Raw genomic sequence first — 15,055 nt, 5'->3', positions numbered from 1 at the left:
GATTTTGAAAGACAGCAGACCATCATGAAGAATGAAGGAAACAAATTAATGCAAACTGCTGGATGAGTTTGTAATGAGAAAGTGACTGTGCCACAGCACCGTAGCCAATAGAGCACCATAGAGAGATTTTGTACGCAAGTCAAATTGTATGTTTGAATTCAGTTAAGGACATTGATTTTGCCATGGTATTATAGTCTAAACTGTGCCATAACAATCTGCACAGTAACACTGAAATAATTAGCATCACTCATATTACTTTAATGACATTTAAAAATATTCATTAAAACATTAACATTAAAAATATTTTTTACATTCAGGTGTTTTACTCCATGTTTGTTTAGCTGAGGACAAATCTCAAAGAAAAATAGAGAATTTAACCACTTAATGGAAAACACTTTTAAAAAAGGCATCCACTTTGTTCATTCGTTATTCCTCCTTTAGGAATAAAATCTTGGAGTGCACTGTATTGCCTGGAGTACACGCCGGCGTGCGTGCACACACACAAATAAGAATCATCTAGGTGAGACTTCCAGGGGTCTGCTCAACCACCCACGCTTAACCTGACTGTTGTTTCCTGTCTGTCATTCCATACTGATAGAGAGGCACAGCTGTGCAGGTCATTCTTCCCTTCAGCTGTCAACATACAGCGCACATGCCATGTTCTCCGATCTCGACCCACACACAGTCGCTACAGCACACCCCACATAAGCACATCCCCACTGTGGATTGATGTGTCTCACACTTTCTTGAAATAATTGTGCACAAATGCTCGTCAAGTAGTAAAACAGTCGACCATTCAGTCTCTTGCTTTCAGCATGTACACTCAAACTCAGTCCCATTCATTCCCACACAGTATGAACAGTACGTGGTGAAGTGGCTGTAGCACTAGACACTAGATCTGCATTCGCCTTACAAGTGCACAGACATACCTTTCTTTAATAAGTAAATAAAAAACATGGTCATTATGACCACTCCCTCTTGTGCACTTCTCAGAACTCCCCCTCTTCCATTAAGCAGCAGTTTTGAACAGCAGACAGCAGCTGAGGGGGGGGGGGGGGGGGGGGGGGGGGGGGGGGGGGGGTTGGGGGGGGAGGAAGAGCTCTGGCAACAGCTGCCTGTGCTGTCATTCTCAGTGAGCTATTTAGCACCTGTTGCCAACTTTGGTCTCCTCCAATTCAACAATATCTCAGTTTCTTCAGACTGAATCATTTCAAGTCCACTTGTGTTCAGATAATTAAAAAATCTGACATGCAGCCTCAGCTGAGTTCACACCGAAGAAACAATCAAAATTTCAAGTTGTGTTCACAGTACAAAAACAGCCTAAGAGAAGCCTGTGTGCTTGTCTCAGAAACAGAAAAATGACAATCCCTGGCCTGTTCCCGAGCACTTTAAGAATCTGAAAGTTGTGGCATTTTCAATCTGGACTCCATCTTAAAGTGAAGCACCTTTTTGGACATCTATTCTACAAGATAACACAACTCTTTGTTGTGAATGAAGCAACAGATCACATATCCAAACAACTCGCACAACAGACATACGAGTCAGCATTAAATTTAAGATATGCAAGTGTCTTTTTTTGTAGCCCAGAAACTGATCAGTCTGTGATTTTACAAATGATAATGCAGCTTTACAGCAACATGTTTTGTTGGCTTTAATGTTTTTACAGATCTTTATCTCTTGCAGCCAAGATCTAACATGAATAAGCATTTTATTTCCTACTGCTTCTTTTAAACAAAGCCACATCTCATTACTTGAAACATTCCCCTGAATTGAGCAGACACCACATACACTGGTGAGAGACATTTCACTAGATGTGTTATGATTAGCCACTGATTCTCAGTGACCCACCATGATTTTTGACTGATGACATCTGATTCTCTACCAATAGTTTGCAGGGTGGGGTGTCAGGCTTTCCACACCTTGCACATTAAAATTATGGTAAACGGCACCATCAGGTTGCAGCGTTGCATTCACAGCTGCCTTGGTCCTGCATTTAATGCTTTGTATGACATTGCAAATCCACACATAAGCACACACAGAGCACTGGACGAAACTACAGTGACAACTGGCGGCCAGACTCCTCTTTGCGGAGGACATTCAGGCTTGCTTTGAGCCAAAATGGGTCAACAACAGTTTGTCTCACACCTTTTCCTTTATAATTCCTGCTGTCAAACATTCTTGTCATCTTATGTCTCAAAGCATACCCAATCTTTCCTGGAAAACAAGTTTGTTTTCCTCAGCAAAGAATTTTTTTATTTATTATTGAAAGAAACTTGATAGAATATTACAGCAGAACACACATGACTGAAACAGCTGCCATTTCACGTAACACAGTACAGGAATAAGGATGTAGTTAAAACTCATATATAGTAAAAACAATAAAAAAAAAGAACTATTGCTCCCATACGGTTTGTATGACAAATTCTTTGCTGTGGAGAAGAGTAAATTAAATTAAAATATAAAGAAAAAGTTCACATCAAGCTAAATGGACTGTCAACAGTGAGACTTTTTTTTTTTAAAGTGCAACAACACGTGGCAAAGAAATTAACGCTAAACACACATTCTAACCTGGCAGAAACCCATTGCTTTAGAAGATTTCTTTAAATTCTGAAATGAATGAGGTCATCGATAAAAGCTGTTCTGAAGATTCACCTCAGTTTGTAATGGAAAATAAGAGTGTATGCCACGAGAGTTGAATGTTGCCCTGTAAACTCTTTGTTGCTTTTTTTCTTTCTTTTCAATATATACTTTTTGCTTCACAAAATAAAATAAAAAACTAAAAATGTCTACAGTTGATTAATACCAACATACAGTAATCAGAATAAGCAATAAATTAACACAAGGCAGCTCCAAACTGGAACAGGCATGCACAATTTAAAATACTTAGTAAAGGACCACTGGAGACACATCTGATGCCCTCAGGTTATCTTTTGTGCTAAATTAACAGAAATAGCTTGAAATGAACAGCAAGCTACTTACTCTGAAAAGGGGGAAACAGAGTTCAAGAATTACTCCGAGAAGCTGAATTAGATGTCTTGGGTGAAAGGATAGTGTAATGGGGCTCTAACATGTCTTAAGCATACAGTCCAAGATATACCATGTTTATATTTTGTGTTTTAATTATGGAGGCGCTATACTCTTCCATTCTTATTCAGAATAAGAGAAAGCTTAAGGAAAAACAACCAAAAAAAATCTTCCTGGACAGATCCTCTGCATCCCAGCTTAATTTAAATAAGCGTGTTCTGCAAGCATTCATAATTCTGTAATTCATATATATTTTTTCAGTTAGGTATTTAAAAATAATTCTATGCTGGTTTGTTCAAAGTTAATTTTCTTTTAAAGTATAATCTTTCCAGTATAGTTTAACCATTCATCCATGCATTTCTGTCCAAAACACAGTTGTGTGACCAAACTTAAACTGTTCCATGTACTCAATTCACCAGTCCTTCAAGATCTTGAATTAAAATAATGACTGATGTTGCCTTGAGAATACAGGTCCAAAAGTAGCTAGTGACTGAACTGACGACTTAAAAGGCGATTCCCTCAAAAAAGCAGTTCCAAAAGTAAGTTATTATAAACTCCAGGAGGAAGTGGTAAGTTATCCTTGCGTCAGCAACACTTTGGGACGCCAAGGCTGCTGCAGGGCCCGGCGAGCGTGGTTCTCTTACCAACATAGAGATTCTTCCTACGACTGAGAAACTTTGTTCAAACCTCTGTACTACATATTGTACTTAAGTGCGTTTCTGAGGTGTACGTTTTACATTTCAGATATAGTAGCTAAAGGTTAATCACCGGCTCGGGCCATGACAAATTTAACATCAGACATCTTTATAAATGAAACATACAAGCACCCAATCAACACACACGAACAGACTGGATGGCGTATGACAGTCTGCCGTTTGGTTTACATATTTGTTCAACTACCGTGTGATAATTTTCATGGGTCCGTGCCGGCGGTCACATTCGTTCGCACCTCACATTCCAGTTTTCTGTCATTAATAGCGTTAGGTGTGCCGACGCTACAGAAATTATTGGAATTACAACTGACTGCGATTCTTTTCCAGATCTTTAGCTTTCGTACTGCTATGTTCAGTACCCAATACCCTGCCCACTGAAGTTTATATTTCCATTCAGAGACAGCGGATTTAACTGGTCTCACAAATTACTTTGGAACCCACACCGCCTAGGTAGCTAGCCTGGCAAGGCCGACAGTAATACATTGGATGCTGGTTTTAACTCGTGGACTTTTTATCTTCTTTCCTCTGTTAAATACAACACGTATGCACATATATACTTTCAAATCTTTAGCTACAATATTAGCTAATAGTTCAGGTCCAGGTAAAGTCTTTATATTTATAAATATATATTTCAAAGGAAACCAATTTAATAAGCTGCTGTGTTTGAAGAAGGTTATTTAGATTTGACAATAAAAACATTTTAACAATGAGAAACCTCGTTAACAGCTAGCTAGCTAGCTAACTACCGTTTTAGCTAGCTAGCTAACTATAATTTCAGCTAGCTAGTTAGCTAGCTATGCACCTAAACTTTATAAAACAAATTTCTTTTAAAACGACATTTCTCGGTCAAATGAACTTTACTTACTCCACGATATTAGTATTAATGTTCGATTCGTCATGCATGTAATATTCTCTTATTTGCGTTTCGCTCACGCTGTCGTGAATCTTTCATCGTTGTAACTAGTTAGCTGGCTAGCTAGGCAATCGGCTAGCAAGCTAGCTAGCGATATCAGTCGTCATCCACGTCGTCGCCCTCCGATTCTTCTCTTCTTTCGTACATTTTATCCCTCTGCCTCTCCTGGATCTCTTTCATCTCCTCGGCGTAGCGACAGAACGCCCCTCCAAACTTGCTCCATGCTTTGAAGGGTACAGTAATTGAGTTTCTGTAGCTGGGCTTTACCTCACTGACTCTAAGGAACACCCCATATTTGTTGGACCCGACGTCAAAAAAGAATCGTTTGGAGTCCACCATGATGGATGTGCCCTCAGGAAGCTCGCCGTACCCTCCGGCTCCTCCACCGCCGGCCAGCTCCTCGTCATCCCCTCCGTAGTCATCTATCAGCTTGGCGAGGGCGTCTCGAAACTCTATCAAGCCCTGAGCGGGAAGGGCGATGGTTTGGCCGGCCTGCATGCCGCCTCCAGGCCCCCCACCACCTCCTACCCCGAAACCTGGCCCACGGTTGACGGTCTGTCGGATCCGGAGAAACCTTCCCCGCTGGTTCTCCTTCAAATCGAGGTAGTATTTTCTGTTTTCTCTAACCAAGAACTCACTCTTCAAGGCCCGTCTAGGCCCACCGTCCTCGCCACCGGAGGACTGTGCGATCTGCTCGGGGCTGCTGGGCCCAAGTTGGGCGTAGTGCTCTATGAAATCCCCCAGGTAGTCACGAAACTCCGCCGCAACTGACATGGAAAGGGTCAGGCGACTTTTGGAGCCCCCGGCGCCGACCTCGGCGATCTTGATAAACCTGCCCTTCGAGTTTTGTTTTACGTCCAAGTAAAAGCGTTTGTTCTGGATGTCAAGCCGCTTAGACGCAAGTTCCTGGGTCTCCTGCTCCCTTTGGAAGTGCTGAAACCCGCTGCCGCCTCCCCCTCCACCACCGCTACTGCCACCGCGCTCGCTCCCACTGTCTCCATCCGCCATCTTCGCCACCAGCAGCCAGCTTCTCCCTTCTGCGTATCTTTCCCCCCAGCGCACACCCCCTTCGCAGACTCAACACAGTCCCGCCTAGTTTGCTCTCATTGGTCTCACATCTGCCAATTACAACATCACATCCTAAATTTGTCTTCTCGTAGGTACATTTTTCCTGCCAGTCACACTGATTTTACTAATCTTCGTCGATATCATTCGTAGAATTATTAAATCACATAACCATTGCTCCCCATTTCTTCCTTAACTCGCCTTCTCGTCTGTTCTGACGTCCAGTTGGTCGTCATTTTGTATTTTCCTATTGGCCACTTTTTATAATATCGAACCGACACTCAACGACTAGTCGCACAGAGTACAAGTGCTTAAGTGTCAGTCTATATTATCTTGCAATCAATGTGTACATTGCGTTAGTATGTCAGTAATTACGTTGTGATCAATGTCATTAGCGTCCAGATTACAATATTTGCTGGGGGATAAAGCTAAAATATATAGATATACAGCGTAGCTATACTAACCATTGAGTAATAGGGGAGGAAGTGAAGGCATTAACCTGGCATGACAACTATTCCAGTTAGCTTTTGGAATGTGCATTTTTTTCCAAAGTTGGCAGATGTGTTTTACGTGGACTTCAATTAAACTGGGCAAGCTGCTAATCGCTGTTCATTTTTCAGTTCAATGTCCACCATGGCGGAAACTGTTAGCTGGTTCATTTCTGAATAGCATTGGTTTACTTTCTTGTCTATCAGTCCCTCCTACCTTAATAGGTCCGTGCGCAAAAAAGACAGTTGAAGTACATTTTGAGGTGGGGGATGGGGCGCGATTATACAAACAATAATGCGATTGGTTAGAAAGATTATTCAAACCAACACCAAGGCCTCCTATTGGTGGGCCACTTTGCTTGCTATGGTTCTCTCATACAGGCTCTCAGAAGGGTTTATTGTGTCTCTCCGTCTGGAGCCGAAAATTGTATTCGATTTCTCCATTTCAAAATTGAAATAGCAGAACGCTGAAATGGTAAGGTATTTATTTGTGCATTTTGCACAGAATATGCAGCCATATGATTACCATGTATGAAATAGGGCAATTGAGGTTTATCTTTGTGTAGTTTTACTTTACAGGCTAGCTAGCTATATTGATTTAATGACTGAAAATATTGACAGCGTAGCTTGTACAGTATACCTATCTAGATGGTAAGCGCTTATTACAACAGCAATACAGTTAGCTAACTAGCCATCCTATCCAAAGTTTGCGGCAAAAGAATGAATTTCTCCAGTCTTACAATTCTTAGCTAAATGGCCAATATTATTGCTGCGTCTTTAATCTACCATTGCTGGTTGCAGCCATAGGTTATTATTTTGCTGACAATGTAGCTAGTTAGCCAGCTAACGTTAACAACTTGACTTAGAGTGGTCATAGCTTACTAGATTGTTATCGTATTAGAATTTGCAAAAAAATGTTAGTGTACACCGTCAGTTAACTGGGTAGCTAGTCATCTGGTTTACTATCAGTTACTAGTAAAGTGTCACATGAGCAGAGCTGTTTGAACTCTACTCGTTTGCTAGCTCGTTATATCAACAAAGTTAGCTAACTAGTTAGCTATTCTTGTTTTGCGAGCTGTCTTGTTAGCTATGTATTGGTAAAAGACTCGCTAGCCGCTAGTGCGCTACCTAGCTAACATTGTTGATGTTGGCACCCTAACGTTAGCAGGCTATGTTAACTGATGGAGGTCGGAGAACTGTATCGCAAGACCGGTAGCTAAGTAACATAGAATATATGTATCTACGGATGGAAGAAATTTGTCTTGTGCTCCACGTTGAATGAAAAGGATAATCAGCAGTAAGGAATTATGTGTCCATCTGAGTCAGATGAGCTAGCTAACAAACTGGCTAGCTGGCTACATCTGTTGTGGCGGGAAAAATGATTGTCGTGTAGGGACTGTCGGCTTGACTAACGTTAGCTACTGACTAGCAAAACATAACATGCAATTTAGCAGTTAGCTAACCAGGTTTTGTAGCAGTTGCAAGCATACAAAAATAATGAAGTAGATACCAATTTAGCTATGGATTTAGGTAGCTGTAATAACTTTTTGACGTAGATAGCTAAATGGCTTACAAACTCATTTTCATTTTTCCAAAATTCTTGTCCTGGTTTGACCTAATGTAGCTAGCTTGCTTGTTATCTAACGTTATTTGTGCACAATTCTGATGTAGCAAACATTTGATGTAATCGAAGAGTGCGTTGAAGTTTCCAGACCGACAGACAAGTTGGAAATTGGTTAGTTAACAGTTAACTGGTTGAGGTATTCGGTTCTCCATATGGGAAGTAGTAAGCTTCCCGTATGTGACGTATGCCGTTATTTCGGTTTCGCTTGTATCTTACCTTACTTGCCGTAATTTGCGTTACATAGGTTTGTATTTCAGATTATAAATGTTGCTTGACATTTATTTCTGTATTAACCCGAAGTTAGCAAACTATCGATATTGGCTGTACAACTTGCAGCAGAGATAGGTAGCTGTTTGATGTGAATACTAGCTTAGTATTTAACATGAAATCTGGTAGCTGCAGTCAAATGCAACGGGCGATTGAACATTAATGCCATGTTAGGTGGCTTCCTGCTTTTGTAGGTTTAAAGTTAACTCTATTGTAATAATTACTCAACTATTCTGCAGCGCCCATGAATGAATGTATCAGAGCCGATCCCCTCTTTTCCATTCAAACAGAATTTGAAACCAGACAACCAACGACCACCCCTCTGTCAAAGAAGTTAATAATATCGATTAATTGTGTCATTATATTCATGGCTCATTGGTTGTCCTCCTTTCATGATGCACTGCCTCAAAGCAGTCCAATATTTAACTCTTAACCGACCAATGGACACACACAGTCTTTAATAAACCTGTTTTGTGGAAAGGTGAGTTTATTTATCAGTTTAATAGAGAACAGTATGTATTTTTACATATCTCAGTAGCAACTGAAGTTTTTGACTCAAAATGTCTTGTGTTCCTGCTTTGCCTGACTTGTATCTGACTCTCTCCCAGGCTGGAGGAAAGGCTGGAAAGGACAGTGGAAAAGCTAAGGCAAAAGCAGTGTCTCGCTCACAAAGGGCCGGCCTGCAGGTAAGATTGCCACACATTTCACGTGGGGGTTTCTTTTATTGTCTTTTGGATGTTATTGACTGCACTAGCTTACGGTGGGTAATACTTGTTACTGTGTCCTCTTTGCCAACAGTTCCCAGTGGGTCGTATCCACAGACACTTGAAGACCCGTACTACAAGCCATGGCCGTGTTGGGGCAACAGCAGCTGTCTACAGTGCAGCCATCCTTGAGTACCTCACTGCGGAGGTGAGACCTTCCCTCTACTACCCCACATCTCCACAACTCCACAACATCTATCACAAGCATTGTTCCTGTCCTAAGATTCTTTTCACATTCAGTCTTTAGGAAGTTGATTCGGTGTTGAAACCTCTCAAATCCACAATGCAGCGATGATAGGGTGTAATGTCAAGGCAGTGCTATATTAATCCTTCCAGTGACTGCTGAAAAATAGCAGGACATGCCACAATGTTGAAACAAAATTGAATCTTGGATGTTGTAAAATTAGAGGAATGTGGGTGAATGACGAAGGTATTGAAGAATTTCCCCTATGGTGCCTTATTGTAAACAACTGGAAGTTGATCATCGTGTGTTCAGCCAAAATAGTTTCGGTGCCAGCCCTCATTAAGTTGTTCAGTGCAGGCTTTAGTGAGCTGAAAACAGTGGACTCTGCTGTGGCCCCTCTCAAGGTGACAGTTAAGGGACATTTAAAAAATGTAGGTTTGGGCGATGTAATGGCTTAAATGCACTGCTCATAGAAGATGCACAGTAATTCAACAAGCAGAAAAGTTGTAGCTGTAACTGTTGCTCATAGATGCCATCACCAATGAGCAGCAGAACCATTTCACAGATAGTGTGTACATATGTGTAAGTGAATTTATAGACTGTTTACTTAAGAGTTGTGGAACAAAGTTTTCCATGGACTTTCAGAGGAGAACTCATGGTCTTGCGCCAGTACTTACAGATATTTAAAGTACGTTTGCCATATGAAATCCTAATATTCAAGTTTCTGCTGTTATAGGGTGACACTTGGTGTGCTGCTTTTATATATAGAAAGAACCTGTGATTCAACCTTACATAATCTTTCAATACTCAGTTGTACCACATTGATGGTCCTCTAAGAAACAGGCTGCTCCCTCTTCTGTCAGTCTTCCATATTTAATCAATTTAAAGCTGCACTTTGTCATCCCATTGGGGTACTTGAAACAGCCTGTGTGCTGTTGTCATTCTTTGAATAGAGAAGGGGTGTTTATCATTTCCATGTATCCAAATTTCTTGTACCACATTGGGGAATTAGACTGAGTACTAAATCTACAAATTGCAAAATGGCAGTAGAACTTCCCTTAGGTAGTTAAATAAGGCTTTAATAGTGAAATGGGTAATTACAGTAATTCATTGGATAAATGTTGTTTAAAATGAAATTATGAGAAAGGATTACAAATTACTTGCTTCATTGATAGAAGCCAAAAAGATAAGCCATGATATCTCAGAATCACCTGTTGGTTTCAGTATTGGGTTGGTTGACTTACGTGTGCGTTGCAGGTGTTGGAGTTGGCGGGTAATGCCTCTAAAGACCTGAAGGTGAAGCGTATCACCCCTCGTCACTTGCAGCTGGCCATCCGTGGGGATGAGGAGTTGGACTCTCTCATCAAGGCCACCATCGCTGGAGGAGGTGAGTCAGCTAGCCATGCACACATGTGTACATTAGGTCCATTTTTTTTTTTACAAAATGGCAGCTTGCTGGCTCTTCAGTTTAGGGTTAATGAAAAACCAGGTGAGTTACTTAAACGTTTTCCCGCTGTCTGACTGTACCAACCCCTTAACTTGTGTTTGTTTCTGCAGGTGTGATCCCCCATATCCACAAGTCCCTGATTGGGAAGAAGGGGCAGCAGAAGACGGCATAGAAGCCAGAGCTACCTGGATGCCATGGCTCAGCCCCTGCTCTGACAGAGCAGACAGAGGGCTGGCCATGAATTCCGCTTTTTATTATTTTTATTTTTTATTTTTCCTTTTTTTTTATTGTAGTTAAAGATGAGTGATTGTTAGGTTTTTGCGTTGTAAAGTTTTAAAAACTAGAAAAAAAAGCTAAAAATTATTTGTACGTTATTTTAGATTATTTGACTGACCGGAATCATCTTTGTCAAGTTGTGACCGCAAATTTGTTTGATTGGCGAGGGCTTCAAAAGTGTTTTATACTGAAAAATGGAATTGTTAAACCATTTTTTTATAAACTAAAGGTTGTTTGTGTTCATTTCATGTTGCACATTTGTCATGTAGATAAACAAATATCATTTGCAAAGGTATGTTAATTTGAAGGAAACATTGAGTTCTCTTTCCAGAAGACACCCTGTTTTATTTGAATGGTTCAGCCAGAAAAGCCACAGCTGCAGGATAAATGGAGCACAGCATCCTACAGGGAATGTTCCTAATAATGTGCTCCCCGTTCAGACTTTATCTTCTACTGTGGCTTCCACTAATACCAAGTTAATTCCAATTGATTGAATTCATTGATTATGTAAGGGTTGGAAACGAACCATTCAGAAGGAAGAGTTCCACGGGTGGTGCTGCGCAAAAGTATTTTTTAATTGTATTGATTACGCTGTGTTGGTTCCTCTAACACTGGATATTGCACCTGGGATTTGCCTGATTTTGTAAGCTGCGGGTGGCAGAGTCTTGCTGGGAAACGAATGTCCTCCCATCTGTGTGCCTTTTTAAAAGGCAGGTCTTTATCGCCAGCCTTGCTGTGTTTGTCACCACACATGAAGTGACAAAAAGGTACTTTGCATTTTGACAGCGAATGAATACAGTTTTGCGGGGGTAAAAAATAATTAACACTCTGAAAAGAGTTGTTTCTTATATTTCTCATCTGTAAAACAAATGAAGGGGACACGTTTTTCTATCTGCTTTGTTTTACTGGCAGTTAGGCACTCTCCTGAGGGGATACTCATTCAAAGAGCACTGCCCCTCGTTATTACAAATCTGCAATTTATTACGATAAATAGATTTTAAGGTTTTTGGTCTTAAAGCACTTTCCTTGGCGATACATATCCGTGATGGTGGTTGACTTGGCATTTCCTTGTTTGGTATGCTCAGTACAAATTTCTTCAAATAAGGTCAAAATTGAAACAAACCTTTCAAATTCTGTTAGCAAGTTCAAAAATGGTATTTAGAAAGATATCGCAAATTTATGTATAATAACCATTTAAGATGGTTCATGCATTGGATGAAGATGCAGATGAGTTTATCTACCAGCAGAGGGAGCCAAGAACATAGTCATAATGGGCTCTTGATGTATTGAATGTGTTTTAATGCATATGAGAATATGTAAATCAAGCAACATACTGCTTCTGGCAGAAAAAATGAATATTCTAACTCAACAATAGCCATTTGTTGGAGGAAATTTAAGACCTTATTAGTTTATAATTTGGCATCAGTACATAAAGGACAATACAACACTGTTTCAGAATGGAAACATGAAAGATTTAACTATGTATTTATAATTCAATTATGTCTCAATAGATATTCATACATATTTGTTTCATTATGTATTGCATATCATATGTTCTGCCTTTATTAGATGCAAACATGCTGGAGTTTCATCATACAAGATATCTGCTTGCAGCCCCAGACAACCTGGTGTGTCAGTAGGGGGTGCTGTTACACCTTGTTTGAGCAAAGGCTTGCAGAATGTCAGAAGTGATGTGACTACTGTATGCTTCACTAGTCCAAAATGAGTATACAGTATGTATATATAAACCAAAACTTTTGTATTCTCAAAGGGCCTTGGCAAGGTGTAATGCTTTCTCAGTTCATTCTGTAATATAAAACAAAACAAGCTAAAACTAAACTAAAACAAGCCCAGTTTTACTACCTGAGCCAGCAATTCTAATAACATGGTGTTTTGGATTAAAATGATAAAAGTTTATTGATAAAAATTAACAATTCTGAATGTTAGAAAAACATATTAAAGAATTATATTCTCATTAAACATTTTTGGACATGTACTATATACTTATGTACAATTTTATTTTAAATAGCACAATTGTAATAGTAAAAAAAAACAAATTAACAGAGTGCTATACATATTATTGCACCATTCTGACATGAAGATAACATATGATGAACAGAGGTAGAGCTTGGTAGGCTGATGCGGTTTTCTGCTCGCAGTTGGAGGGTTAAAGACCTCTTCTCAGAAAAAGAAAACAACCAGTCTCTACAAACAGGAAGGACTGTGGGTTGACATCTGTTAAAAGCAATCTATTTAGGAAGTCTGTCATATGATAGTTATGTCTAATATTTCAGCCTTAAATTCAACAGAGTGAGAATATTAATTGAATTCCTGTTGATTATATTGTCGTAGGATGTGAAGACAAGAATGTGACGCGGACAGCTGCCTCCCAGCAGCAGAGCCTTAGTGATGGGGAGGGTATAGGCAATACGGTGGCATGACTGAACTACTCCCAGGGAGCAAGAACATGCTGGGCAGGCTGTCGTACTGGCGGTAAAATGAACCCGTCGTCATGGCGGGGGTGGTGTTCCCCGCAGGAGAAGGGGTATAGCCTAGGTTAGATGAAGGTATATGAGCACGGTTTTCCTGAGCAGGGTAAAAGCTAGGATATGAAGCAGACCCAAAAGCCTGGAGTTCAGGGTAGTGCATCAGCTGGGAGGAGAGGTTTGTCTGACAGGCCTGGGCCATTGTGTCCTGCAAGGTCCTCTTCAGCTTCATGCGTCTGTTCTGGAACCAATTCCTGATCTGGCAAAGGTTGGGAGGACAGAATGAGGATGCAATCGTACCTTTGTTCTACCAGTGTCACTCACTTGCCAGGCTCAATACAGTGATAGATCAGCTATGTATCATTCATTTAAACAGTTAATGTCTGTCCTATAGCTCATTCGGCTAGCACAAAGGATCTGTGGAACCTCTTGAGTTTGTATGAAACCCAGTCTGCTCCATCTAGCCTAGCTGGTAATAAAGTTCTTTGAGGCAACCCACCTGTTTGTCTGACAGACTGAGCTTCTTGCAGAGCTTGGCCTTGTCGTGGGTGCCTATGTAGGCGTGCTTCTTGAATGCCCTTTCCAGCCGGTTGATCTGCTGGGCGGTGAAGGCGGTGCGTGGTCTGCGTCCTGTGGCGGCACAGGTCTGCGCGATGTCCTGCGGGGCCGCCGGGGGTGGAGAGCGCCCCCCTTCACTCTCGTACCCGGATGTCTCCTCATCTGCGCTGCTGCTGGAGCCTGCATCTGTGGCTGCTAGGAAGAGAAGACCCTCGCTGAAACCTCAAAGTGTAGTGACACTACACCCGGCTGTTAACTGTCAAACATTAACTACATCTCCTGAACTGACAAATGAACAATGTTTTGGAAAATCTGAGTACTGTAAAACGTGCGTGGTGCGTTCACTCGGTGGGTGAAATTGCCCCACTGTTGTGTGCGAAGTGCAGGCTCTGGTGGTCTCTTGTTATATATTTGTTTAGCAAACACACTTATCTAGAGCAATGTACATACCGTAGTGTTACTGTTCCACTGACTCCAAGAATATTCCCATTTTTCAGTTTTAACATTATCAAAAATGTTTTCTATTTAAAAATTAAACATGGGTTGGAGATGGCTGTTCTATTCATTCATTTCATGTTCCTGGCCCTGCAAAATCTAAGGTATGTGTAAATATGGAGGGCACTGAATATTATGTACATACTATATACTGCATTCTGTATGGTCATACACTGTATATGGCTGTAACGTTACATTGTTATATGAATATATATTTTTCAGTTAATGAGACTTGTCTTTTTGTTTTGTTCTGTTAAAAAACAATTTCCATTCAAATTTGTTGAATAGATTCAACTTCATGCCAGTTTAAACTACTTTCCATCATTTATATCATTGTTTTAAGATAGGACAAAACTGTGCTAATATGTGTTGACAAAAGCATGCAAAAGAACAACAAGCAGAGAAGTTTCTGTTGTCTGGCTAGTGCCAGCAGGCCTGTGTAGGGAGAAGCACGCTTACCTAGAACATTGGAGTAAGCATTGGCAAGGTTTACAAAGTCAGGCCCTGGGTGTGGAGTGATGCATGTGTTCTGTCCTTGGGCCTGCTGCTGGGATGCTGGTCTTTCCTGGGGTTCTGCGTTTCCTTCTCTCTCGGTGCAGGTGAACCCTGGCAGGTCCTTCGTTGGGGTGCTGTAGGTGGGAGGATCCCTCAGCTTGGCCTTGTGCTGTGAGACAGCGGGGACCTTTGGATCAGCAGCACAGGTGGCTCTGCTGCTCTGGGACAGCCATTCAACAGAGAAGTGCCCTTTCAT

At 41.0% G+C, this 15,055-nt stretch overlaps 3 protein-coding genes across 3 annotated transcripts; 1 reads left to right on the top strand and 2 right to left on the bottom strand.

Moving 5' to 3' along the window:
• Positions 1-1,076: 1,076 nt before the first annotated feature.
• Positions 1,077-5,732, bottom strand: LOC118776947 (transcriptional activator protein Pur-beta). The gene has a single exon (XM_036527603.1). It carries the CDS (start codon positions 5,656-5,658, stop codon positions 4,747-4,749), a length of 912 nt encoding a protein of 303 aa, XP_036383496.1. The 5' UTR covers positions 5,659-5,732; the 3' UTR covers positions 1,077-4,746.
• An 857-nt stretch (positions 5,733-6,589) lies between these two features.
• On the top strand, positions 6,590-10,929 carry LOC118776776 (histone H2A.V). The gene is made up of 5 exons (XM_036527321.1): positions 6,590-6,678; positions 8,703-8,780; positions 8,893-9,006; positions 10,300-10,429; positions 10,600-10,929. The coding sequence occupies exons 1-5, from the start codon at positions 6,676-6,678 to the stop codon at positions 10,659-10,661; spliced, it is 387 nt and encodes a 128-aa protein (XP_036383214.1). The 5' UTR covers positions 6,590-6,675; the 3' UTR covers positions 10,662-10,929.
• A 193-nt stretch (positions 10,930-11,122) lies between these two features.
• On the bottom strand, positions 11,123-15,055 carry LOC118776115 (homeobox protein vex1-like). The gene is made up of 4 exons (XM_036526209.1): positions 14,764-15,055; positions 13,751-14,004; positions 13,386-13,510; positions 11,123-11,141 (listed from the first exon to the last, which is right to left on the bottom strand). Exons 1-4 carry the CDS (start codon positions 15,053-15,055, stop codon positions 11,123-11,125), a joined length of 690 nt encoding a protein of 229 aa, XP_036382102.1.

The sequence above is a fragment of the Megalops cyprinoides genome, chromosome 4, assembly GCF_013368585.1.
Source record: "Megalops cyprinoides isolate fMegCyp1 chromosome 4, fMegCyp1.pri, whole genome shotgun sequence".
In the NCBI taxonomy this organism is placed as follows: domain Eukaryota; kingdom Metazoa; phylum Chordata; class Actinopteri; order Elopiformes; family Megalopidae; genus Megalops; species Megalops cyprinoides.
Note: the sequence above shows the minus strand (reverse complement) of the source record. Positions and strands in the feature narration are given on the sequence as shown.